General features: G+C 41.6%; 1 protein-coding gene across 1 annotated transcript in view; it reads right to left on the reverse strand.

The window, feature by feature from the left end:
• LOC138771802 (fer-1-like protein 4) overlaps positions 1-12,180 on the reverse strand; it is a 30,604-nt gene extending 18,424 nt beyond the window's left edge. The window contains exons 1-2 of the mRNA XM_069951809.1: positions 12,102-12,180; positions 819-874 (exon numbers count right to left, since the gene is read on the reverse strand). Coding sequence (XP_069807910.1) covers positions 819-874; positions 12,102-12,180 — 135 coding nt within the window. The remainder of the gene's footprint in view (positions 1-818; positions 875-12,101) is intronic.
• Between the last annotated feature and the right edge of the window lie 330 nt (positions 12,181-12,510).

Genomic DNA, 12,510 nt, shown 5'->3' on the forward strand with positions numbered 1-12,510 from the left:
GGGACAGACAAGCTCAAGACTGATCCTGAAGTAGAGCACAGTGCAAGTTCAGCCGCTCTCTACTGACAAGCGCTCAGCTGTAGTGACTCTTTTTGCACTAAGTACTTGAGCACTGTTTGTAGCTGTCTGCACTTTTTTTTTACGTTTTAATATATTTTTATTATTATTTTTATTTTTTTGTAATAATTTATTTTCATACGGAAAGGGACAGCATCCAACATACAAAAGACAACAATAATTCCAAACAAAAGAACAGAAAAAGTTTTTTTTTAAAGTGGTAGCGTCATCTCTACCGTCTCACCTGCGCCTACACTCCACATCTCACACCTGTCCTAACCAAGGTCTGGTTGGTGAAAAACCAATGATACCTACTTCTAAGCCAATGGCTTAATAAATTGTGTTTTTCCTACAAGCTTGAATTGTAGAGTCTGTACTGAGCTTCAGCATGCACGCCCTCTCCCTCTCTGCCCTGCATCATTTATATACAGGGTCTGGCTTTCAGCACTTAGTCATGTACATCAATCATACAGCTCAGAGAGGGAGAAGGCGCGCATGCTGCAGCTCAGCACAGACTCTACAACATCATTTTATAACATCAGCTAAATAAAAGGTATACTATATCTGACCGATCATTTATCAGCCATCTGTCCATGTCCGCAGCTCTGAGCCATCTGACAGATTCCCTTTAATGTTAAATCTCTGAGCACATTTGGTGACTGTTTATGTTCCTGATGACTGAAGGTTTCACTGTTTCGGCTCCATCTTACACAGTGACAATACAAAGCATTTGCTGTAAGTGTGGCCATTTGGAGACATACCTCTTTAAATTCGGCAATAGATCCGGCATTGAGTTTTTTCGTCTTGAGAGTGTAACCTTTAGGAAAGAAAAAAAAGAAGAACTAGTAATACAGCTGTCACGAGTATAAAAATAATACAATATAAAGGAACAGAGTGACACTAAAAACTATGTGTGAGCTTTTCTCTCTGTCTCCCCCTCCTCACCCCTCCCTTCTGAGACAGCTGATGTAAACAAGTCCCTGGCTGGCTTTATCTGCAACATTGTAGCTTCTTTGTAATGCTGAGGTCAAGTTGTTACTTGAACTTACTGTGATTAACTCTCCCAGCATTACAAAGAAGCTACAATGTAGCACATACAGGCAGCCAGGGACTTGTTTACATCAGCCGTCTCAAAAGGGGGGGGGAGGGGGAGACAGAGAGAAAAGGTCATACACAGATTTTTGTGTCTTCAGCAGAAAGCAGCAGCTCAGAACTGGGGAAAGGAGACTGAATAGTTAATAACAAATATGGAAGGAATTATTAGTCTCACCATGGGCAGCAACATATGACAAGGTATGTTTGAGCAGAATACCCCTTTAAGTTTATGTAACCCCTCTAAAGTCTTAGCAGCCATTGCAGGTATTTTATTGTATGCAGATAGGAAGTAAAGCTGAGGTCTGACAACTCTGTTTCTGTGTAGGAAAACACGATATCTGTTCAGGGAAGAAAAGACAAGGAGGGAGGGAGATTAGTCGCCAGCAGAGAACAAAGGATTACGCAGCGGGAACTGTGTGAAAGCGGTATTCAGAGGTCAGAGAGGTCAGTGCTGAGTTCAGAGGAGATAGTCTGGTGATGTAGCTGTAAATTAACTCTTTGTTGTCCTGCTTTGGTGCTTCATCTCCCTCAACCCCTCCCCTCTCCATAGAGAACCATGATGACAGGGTGGAGAGCTTCAAACTGCTTTCTCATGATAAAAATGCATTTTCGGCTAATAAACCCAAGTAAAAAGTTTCTTAAAATCGCCTGTACTATTGATTTCTGCAAGAAAAAAAAAAAATTAAAACAGCAGTGACACTTTAAGTACAAAGCTTGCAGATGCTGTCCGTAATCCCAGCAATCATGGAACTTCATCTCATTTAATTCAGTAAAGCCGTTAAGGATCATGGGAGTTCTTCCTATACTGGATGAGAGGATCATTATCTGCTTCTGCCTCCGATTTTAATTACAGTTACAAACCTGACTCATCCGTAAGATCTTCCCTAATGTTCCATGCCGCGCGGGCACGATTCTTAAGGAAACAATGACGCCCCGAGCTATACCATCAATCACAGGAGTTCTGTGGCCGCTGAGGAGCTGGAATGAGCAAATGTTTTATAAACTTATACAGCCGTATCTAACGGACTATATACATAGCGGCACAAGGATAGCCACCGCCGTCCAGAAGGTCAGACTTTAAAGGGGTAATAGAAGTAAATTACAAATCTATATAACTTTTCTAAAAACAGTTGATTTAAAAGAAAAAGATTTTCGTCGGAGTACCCCTTTAAATACTCAAATCCCCTATTGATTTCAATGGGGCTCGTTATTTAAATTGAGCATTCAAGTATTACGGAGATGCAGCTGTAGAACAGTGAGGTATTGTGGTGTGAGCCCCCCGGTGATATTGTGTCGGAGGATTGGCCGGTCACTTGCTAGGTGGTGAGGTGTGACTCCACACCGGGGGTGGTTGGCCGAGATACAGCCTGACCTCCATGTGTTAATTTGTGACGCCAGTGCAGGGTAGGCACCCAGGTGTGATGGCACGTCTGCTTTTATTTGAGGAGGCCAGTTGTACCTTTTTCCCCAGTGTCCTGCCGGGCTGCTACTGGGTCCCTTGGGTTAGTGTAGTCACGGATGGCCAGAGCGGTGTAGTGACCCTCCCGGACTATCGGAACTGCCACCCACAGAAATGGGAAATGTCCCAAGGTTGCTGTGTGTGCTGTGTCAGTGTAAGGCGAAAGATCACAGAGTCTCTTTATCATAAATAAGGCTGTTTTTACTGAGGAATACGTGCTTGCAGCAGGTTACAAAGTGACGTTTCTCTTGATAAAAGACTTGATAGCACTTATAGGTAAATACTTGACAATGTAGCAACCAAATCTGTAACAGGAATATATTGTTGACTGAGTAGCGTGATGAGTCATACAGAGAAGCAGAGTAGCAGAGAGGAGGATGCAGTAAGAGTCTCAACCCAAGTAGTACTGTGCTCTGCCGGGATGTTGGATGATGAGGTAGAATAGTGCTTAGAAGAAGAATAGAACACCTGTGCCCGTGTATTGACCTGTTAGTTTTCACACCACCTTATACCCACTAGATTTGGCTGAACCATCCTAGAGGGTGACACAAGGCCCCAGACCTTGTTTCCTGGGATAAACGGAATGCTGAGGGTTCCCTGCTGACAACCGCGCTGCGAGATAGAGTTCTTAGGCTCCTAGTAACTTTGCTCTATCCGGATCAGTTCCTAGCTTACTGCTGTCTGTGGATACTGTCCTGCTCTGTGACTCTCCAAGTCCTCGGCGTGGGTTGAGGTTGTCTCTGACTTGTCCTCTCTTGAAAGGGGTTTAACACTGCATAGTGTTGTGTAGCATCACTGAGAAGAAAACTGTTAGCTGTGTCTAACTAAGACTGAACCTGGCAAAGGGCCAGGGCCCAGAGAGGACCACCGTAGAGAGCTGTGTAGCTTGCTTCATTCCTCTACAATGTCCAACACGAAAGACTCCTACAATTCCTCTACCCATGTGACTTCCTTCCTCAGGGCATCTAAAGTGCGCTGTTAGTGGGTGAAGAGTGCAATAGAAGTAAAGAGAGAGGTGATAAGAGTAAGAACAGATTCCTATTGGTTCGCAGATCCATGTGACATACAAACAATAACCCTTTACACACTTCAGCTGTGCAGCATCTGAATACATAAATCTAATACAGCGACATTTAGTGGCAAAACTTTATCACTACCTTCATCACCACTTCTATACAATAAGTACAGGCGTTTTCGAAGGGTATAGCAACACCCGTGGTAGGACACCACAGTTGGCATCAGCAAATGACAGTGTCTAAGGGGGTAAGGAGAGTGTGTGACAGTCCAAGTGGGTCCTGCACAGCTCATTGTTACCCTGTTTCCACCTTTTTACAACTTTGTATGTAAAGTTAATAGAGCCCAAAAATTAAACACAAGTGGTTACAGAAGTTTACTTAACGCTGGGAACTGCGCCACATGAATTGCCAAATGATGCAGCAGGACGGCCAGATATCACACCCAGATGAGTGTGACAGAAGTGCAACCGAGTGTAGGAGCTATTGCACAATGAGATTTTCTGGTTGGATAAAAGCTAGAAAATGAGCCCAAAATGGTAAACCTATTAGATTACATCAGGATGACCCTCCATTCCTCCATTTTTGATATGTTGCTGCCCATGGTGAGACTAACAATTCCTCCCATACTTGTTATTATCTATTCAGTCTCCTTCCCCCAATCAGCTGCTGCTTTTTGCTGAAGACACCGAAATATTTCTATCTCCCCTCTCTTCTAAGACAGCTAATGTAAGTCCCTGGCAGGCTTTATCTGCAACATTGTAGCTTCTTTGTAATGCTGGAAGGGTTATTCTCAGGTCAAGTCGCTGATAAACTCACTGTAATTAATCCTCCCGGCATTACAAAGAAGTTACAATGTTGCAGATAACGCATGCCAGGGACTTGTTTACATCAGCTGTCTCAGAAGGGAGGGGGGAGGAGGGGGAGACAGAGAGAAAATCTTACATGCAGATTTTTGTGTCTTTATTAAAAAGCAGCAGCTCAGAACTGGGGGAAGGAAACTGAATAGATAATAACAAGTATGGAAGGAATTGTTAGTCTCACCATGGGCAGCAACATATGATAAATTATGTTGGTGTGGAATACCCCTTTAACTGCATCTGTATTTTTTTAATATATGATGTAATATGTTTTTTTTTTTTAGTTCATATTACAGACACAAATCCTGGTTTCTATGGTTATACCTATCCCTCTTTGTGGTTACCTTTGCAGCCTTGCTGTTATTTCCTCCATGTATCGGTATGCAGCTATCTGAAACATGACCTCTCTTAGTAGACAGTAAGAAAATGTCAGAGAAAGCCCTGTCAGCCCCCGCTGGATTTTCTTTACTGGATGAATCACGTAAGAAGAACGTAAGAACCTTCACCAGGAAACAGGAGAAATCTCAGACAGGTATCAGGTAATGAAGCCGGGGGTGAGATTCAGCAGGTGCTTCATGCAGACCTCAAACTCTTTTATGTATTCTTCACTAATGTTCAAACATTGGAACAACCCGCACTGCGCACATAGACCAGGATATATATATATATATATATATATATATATATATTACATATGTCATTCTATATCTATCCTGCATGTTATATTGTTCAACACGAAGATCATAGAGCAGGAATGGGGAACCTTGGCTCTCCAGCTTTTTCAAAACTACAACTCCCATCATGTCATCATGTAAAACTACCACTCCATGCATGATGGGAGTTGTAGTTTTGCAACAGCTGGAGAGCCCAGGATCCCTACCCCTATCATAGAACAAAGCCTACTACTATAGCTACAGGTTGGGTGCACATAGTTATTATTCTCTTTTGAGAAAATAAAAGCAGCTATGTCTAGTTCTAAGGAATACAGAGTGCAGGGCTATGAGTTATTATTTGATGATACTGTTCTGCTTGTAGAATATAATGTAATCCTATAGCACTAGCTGCTATACTGCTGAGGAACAACTGTTTTAAGGGATATTCCCATCTTGGCTATAGTTATACTTGTAGGACTTGTAAAGTTATATATTTTATATATATTTAAAAATATCCTGCCTTCCATTACTTATCAGCTGCTGTATGTCCTGCAGGAAGTGGTGTATTCTTTCCAGTCTGACACAGTGCTCTCTGCTGCCACCTCTGTCCATGTCAGGAACTGTCCAGAGCAGGAGAGGTTTTCTATGGGGATTTGCTGCTGCTATGGACAGAGGTGGCAGCAGAGAGTGTGGTGACCGTCCCGCCGGTGAGCAGGGACGGACGGCCGGTCACGGGTTAGATGGAACAGCTCTGGCTGGTGGTGGTTTGGCGTGACGCCAGTGCCGGTTGGGCACACAGGTATGGTGGCACACCTGCTTTTATTTTACTGGGCAGACTATACCTTGTTCCCCTGTGGTCCGTGACCTGCCGGCTGTTGCGGGGTCCCTTGGGTACTTATCACGGTGGTCCGGAGTGGAGTGGTGACCCACCCTGACTATTGAAAAAACAAATGTGAACAGTGCTCCATGGTGTAATGTCTGCAACAAAGTAGAGCAATGCAAGAGAGTAGATAGGAGACCCTGATGTAGTTGTGCAAATGCAAGGCACAACTCTCAGTAGTAGCATGTGTATGAACCGCAGCCACTCCCAGGAACCAAACTGGTTGCTAAAAATGAACAATTCCTCCACTCCAAACCCTGGATAAATTCAGGCGCAGGTCCAAGATAGGCAATAAAAGTATTCGGTAAAATGAAAAAACATATGTATTAAAACCACAACGCGTTTCGAAGTCGTGCCGACTACTTCATCAAGTGTCTAGTACAAAATACATCCTAAGATGTATAAAAAGGTGTGCACATGCCCAGAACAAGCAAGGCACAGGTGACGTCTAATTGCATGCATAATGAGTATAATGAGTTATAATTGACATATGCAGACCAACATACAAAGCACATAAAAAAAAAAAAAAAAAAAAAAAAAAGTTATTTATATTAAAAAAATATATATATATATTTTTTAAAAACTTTTTGCCTATCTGGTATTCTCAATTGTTTCATTCAATCCCTGTGGTGTAGAATTCTAGAATTTTAGATACCAAACCTGACTCTGTGCGAACAGGTATAGGTGAAGTGGGTTCGGCAAGGTGTCAGCACAATCGGTGTTTGTGCTGCGAATGGATGCCAGCGAACCCAGTTACTACAATTAAATCCAGAACTACAGGGTAATCGTATGTAATACGCAGCAAACTTAGGGCCCTTTTACACGGAAAGATTATCTGCCAAAGATTTGAAGCCAAAGCCAGGAATAGACTATAAACAGAGATCAGGTCATAAAGGAGAGACCGAGATTTTTCCTCTTTTCAAATCCATTCCTGGTTTTGGCTTCAAATCTTTGGCAGATAATCTGTCAGATAATCTTTCCGTGTAAAAGGGCCCTTACTTGTGCGACTCAGTTTGTGGTATATTTACTTGAATGCAGCTGCTGTCTACAATACGTGGGCCGTCCCGTATGAACAAACACAGGTCCAATATAAAAAAGCTTTTCTTTTTCACAGTGTATCGAAATATTTTTTTTTTGTCATCAGAGTAATCCTACAGGTTTAGTACTTACCATACCAGAGCAGATCCCAGAAGACCGTCCCAATAGATACAGACAACTGATAAATCGGGAATCCTACTGGATTTTTAAATTCTACACCCTTACACCACAGAGATTGAATGAAACAATTGAGAATACCAGATAGGCAAAAAGTTTTAAAATAAATAAATATATTTTAATATAAGTAACTTTTTTTTTTTATGTGCTGTGTATGTTGGTCTGCATATGTTAATTATAATTGTGTCCATCTGTTCATTTTACCTAATACTTTTATTGCCTATCTTGGACCTGCACTTGAATTTACCCAAGGTTTGGAGTGGAGGAATTGTTCATTTTTAGCACCCGGACTATTAGTACTGCCACCCACAGAAAGGGGAGATGACCTAAGGAAGGTTTATTTGCTGTGTCGGTGCTGAGCGAAGAATCACAGAGTCTCTTTATCATAAATATGATCTTGTTTACTCTGAAGATACTTGAGGTAGGCAGCAGATAATACAGCTTTGCCTTGTTACACTTGATAAGTTGCTGAATACTTTAGAGTCCAGATCTGTACTGAGAGTAGAAGGAGTGATACAGTCGTGCTAACTGAGTTGCGTGATGAGAGGTAGAAAAGAGGATCAGAAGAGTAGAGAGGAGGATGTCGAGAGAGTCCCAACCCAAGTAGTACTGTGCTCTGCTGGAACTTCAGAGGTAGAAATAGAAGAATACTTAAGAGTAGAGAGACTACTTGTGCCCATGTTTTGACTCTTTGGTCTTTGCACCACCTATTGCCCACCAGTGTCGAGTGACCCGTCCTAGAGGGTGACACAAGCCCCTACACCTTATTACGTGGGATGAGCGGTATGCTGAGGGTTTCCTGCTTACACCGGCGCTGCGAGATAGAGTGCATAGGCTTCTAGCAACTTTGCTCTATCCAGATCAGTTCCTTACTTCTTTATGGATACTTTTCCGCACTGTGTTCCTCTTTGTCTACGGCGTGAGTTAGGATGATCCCTGACTTGTCCTTTCTAGTAGTAGCTTAAAACTGCATAGTGTGGAGTACAGTTACTTGAAGAGAAACTGGGTCTAGATAGTGTAAGTTGTGGTTTAGACGGACAGCACACATGAGGACCTGGCAGGAGCCAGGGCCCAACTTGACTGTTGTAGGGAGCATTCTAGCTTGCATCCTTCCCCTACAGAATCCAAAGGCAAAAGACCCTACACTTCCTCTACCCATGTGACTTCCTTCCTACAGCATGTGTAAACTGTGCTGTGAGTGGTTGAGGAGTGCCTGTGTAAAAGTAAAGAGATAGATGATAGGTGAGAAGAAGAAAGAACTTTCATTGGTGCACAGACCTATGTGGTACATAAACAAAGCAATAACCCTTTGGGTACTACAGCTGTGCAATATCTAGATATACATACTTGCAATAATGACATCTTGTGGCAAAATTCTGGTACTACTACATTACCACTTACTCTTAAAAGTACAGGCTTTTACGAAGGGTGTAACCAGAAGCAACACCCGTGGTGGGATACCACAATAGCACTTTGTCAGACTGGAGAAAATACACCACTTCCTGCAGGACATACAGCAGCTGGAAGTACTGTAAGACTGGAGATTTTTTAATAGAAGTAAATTACAAATCTATAGAACTTTGGCATCAGTTGATTTGAAAGAAAAAAAACTTTTTGGTAAACAAACCCTTTAAGGACAAATTTAATCCTTTCATTGGGCAGGATACACACAGTCATCTGCTCAGCCATGCTTCTCTGATCTGACAGACAGAACCACCAGCGCAGGGCAATGAGTTTTCTTCAGTTCTCCCTGATAATGTTATAATTGGGCTCCCATCATGTCTAATCTGTTTGGTGTAAAGCGATGCGGCGCTGATGTCGTCCGCACGCGTCCATAATTAATTCTGTGTGTTTAGCCGCAGATCTTTTGATCCTGTAAGCCGAGCAATTAGCCGCAGATCACGCAGAGCCGCGCGCCTTCCTTCTCACCGCCAGTACATTTATTAGCAAATCATCACAGGTTTGGGCAAGGTAACCAGGCGGAAGGAACAGTGATTGAAGTGAACGTCCAACTAATTATCCATTCGGATGAGTAAATATTATCATGTACACAATGTAACGCTATGGAGAGATGTAACGATTTCTCCAAGATCAAAGAACAAAGATGCAAGAAGACATATCCGGATGATCAAAGACGTCATTGCTGTCAGATTGGTGGGGACCTGTCTCCCTACAGAAGGAATAGGGAACCATCGGCCCTCCAGCTGTTGCAAAACTACAATTCCCATCATGCCTGGGCAGCCGAAGCTAAAGCTTCGGCTGCCCAGGCATGATGGGAATTGTAGTTTTGCTATAGCTGGAGGGCCGACAGTTCCCCTTCTCTGGCCTACAACACCATGATCAGCCAATCAGCGGGGCTGCAACACTCCATCACATGACACATACACAGCTTAAAGGGGTTATCCAGTGCTACAAAAACATGGCCACTTTTCCCCCTCTCTTGTCTCCAGATTGGGTGTGGTTTCAAGCTCAGTTCCATTAAAGTAAATGGAGCTTAATTGCAAATCACACCTGACCTGGAGACACGAGAGGGGGAAAAGTGGCCATGTTTTTGTAGCGCTGGATAACCCCTTTAAGTTTGCATTGCAGGGACTGTTTACCTGTTTATCAATACTTTGGAATACCTTAAAGGGGTACTCTGGAAAAAAAATGTTTTCAATCAACTGGTGCCAGAAAGTTACACAGATTTGTAATTTAATTCTATTAAAAAATATCAAGTCTTCCACTACTTATCAGCTGCTGGATGTCCTGCAGGAAGTGTTGTATTCTTTCCAGTCTGACACAGTGCTCTCTGCTGCCACCTCTGTCTATGTCAGGAAATGTCCAGAGTAGCAGCAAATCCCCATAGAAAACATCTCCTGCTCTAGACAGTTCCTGACATGGACAGAGGTGGCAGCAGAGAGCACTGTGTCAGACTGGAGAGAATACGCCACTCCCTGCAGGACATGCAGCAGCTGATAAGTACTTTAAGACTTTAAAGACTTTTCCCTCTAAACAAAAACTGAATACACTGTAGCAGCAAATCATTTTGGATTATTCTAAACTAGTGTATAAATCAGTGACTGTAAGAATGTCGGCGGCATATAGTTACATAGTTAGAAAGTTTCTGGCATACAGAGCATCCAACTAGGGGAAGGGGGAGAATGGGAATGATGGGAAGGGAAGCATCTGGATACTGTGACTCTTCTGGCTGAACAATCACCTTAAAGGGAACATATCATCAGTAAGTGACTTGCTTTTTTTAAGTTAAAATATTTTTTTTTAAGACTTTTGCGTTTTTTTGTTTGTTTTTCTAATTTTCTATTTTATCTATATTGTTAAATAATTGTTACTAGACCAAAGTTTGTGAAAGTACCTGGCCAGGTGCAGGGATCAGCTGGGAGCCGTGGCAAGTGACCAAGCAATGACAACAGCCAGTGCAGCACCTCCAATACTTACAAAGCCCAAAAGCTCTATGAGTAAGGTGTAATGACTGAAACGCGTCACGTCGCCTGTTCACATGTATGTCCTGTCCCTATGCTGTATTTAACATGGATTAAATAATGTGGATTTTTGGATTTTGCAAGTATTCACCATGCTGGACTTAAGATAGATAGATAGATAGATAGATAGATAGATAGATAGATAGATAGATAGATAGATAGATAGATAGATAGGAGATAGATAGGAGATAGATAGATAGATAGATAGATAGATAGATAGATAGGAGATAGATAGGAGATAGATAGATGATAGGAGATAGATAGGAGATAGATAGATAGATAGGAGATAGATAGATAGATAGATAGATAGATAGGAGATAGATAGATAGATAGATAGATAGATAGATAGATAGATAGATAGATAGATAGATAGATAGATAGGAGATAGATAGGAGATAGATAGGAGATAGATAGATAGATAGATAGATAGATAGGATATAGATAGATAGATAGATAGGATATAGATAGATAGATAGATCGATAGATAGGAGATAGATAGATAGATAGATAGATAGATAGATAGGAGATAGATAGATAGATAGGAGATAGATAGGAGATAGATAGGAGATAGATAGGAGATAGATAGGAGATAGATAGGAGATAGATAGATGATAGGAGATAGATAGGAGATAGATAGATAGATAGATAGGAGATAGATAGATAGATAGATAGATAGATAGATAGATAGATAGATAGGAGATAGATAGATAGATAGATAGGAGATAGATAGGAGATAGATAGGAGATAGATAGGAGATAGATAGGAGATAGATAGGAGATAGATAGGAGATAGATAGGAGATAGATAGGAGATAGATAGGAGATAGATAGATAGGAGATAGATAGATAGATAGATAGATAGGATATAGATAGATAGATAGATAGATAGATAGATAGATAGATAGATAGATAGATAGGAGATAGATAGATAGGAGATAGATAGATAGGAGATAGATAGGAGATAGATAGGAGATAGATAGGAGATAGATAGGAGATAGATAGATAGGAGATAGATTGATAGATAGATAGGAGATAGATAGATAGATAGATAGATAGATAGATAGATAGATTGCTGTCAATCATTCAGTAACAGATCTCAGTCAGCCTCTCCCCTGCCCTGTCTGTCTGATAACAGTGAGTAATAGCTTGCATTTAGAATATACCCTAACATTTTCTTGCCAGACCGACCTGTGGCCTTTATATTTTTTAAAATAGACTTTTTAAAATCTTTAAAACTTAATAAATTAAAAAAATATCTGTAAAAGTCTAGAAATAAGTAAATGATAGAAATAAAGATTTTTCCATAGAATATGGAGGCAATAGAGTAGTTGGTAACATTGACCCCTTCCCTGACATGTATATAGTATATAGTATAGGGCTGGGACTTACCTCTGAAGCAGACGGTGGCCTGTCTCTCGTGTTTTCCGGGGAGGTTGGTGACCCGCATGAGGCTGACGTTAAGGGCCATGGTTATAGTTCTAACATATATAGGTCCACAATGTAGCTTATGGTGGTCTCATTCCAGCTTTGAGGGGTATAGTGTATAGCCTGTGTCCTCCCACCCCAAGCAGCTATGCCCTGGTCACATACTGGCTCTACAAGTTCCTCATTACACTGTATACCTGCCGAGCAGGTTCCACACACCTCATTCATGGGCCGCCCGCCTCGCACCTCCTCACATTGCTTTCTAAAATACACAGATCCACAAGGAGTCTTATCACTCTGCTGCCGGCTATTTATAGGTCTCTAAATAGATTCCCTTCCTTTAGTATTCCTGAATTATGTCTTTTATGTGCTA

This window comes from Dendropsophus ebraccatus, chromosome 14 (genome assembly GCF_027789765.1).
Source record: "Dendropsophus ebraccatus isolate aDenEbr1 chromosome 14, aDenEbr1.pat, whole genome shotgun sequence".
In the NCBI taxonomy this organism is placed as follows: Eukaryota; Metazoa; Chordata; class Amphibia; order Anura; family Hylidae; genus Dendropsophus; species Dendropsophus ebraccatus.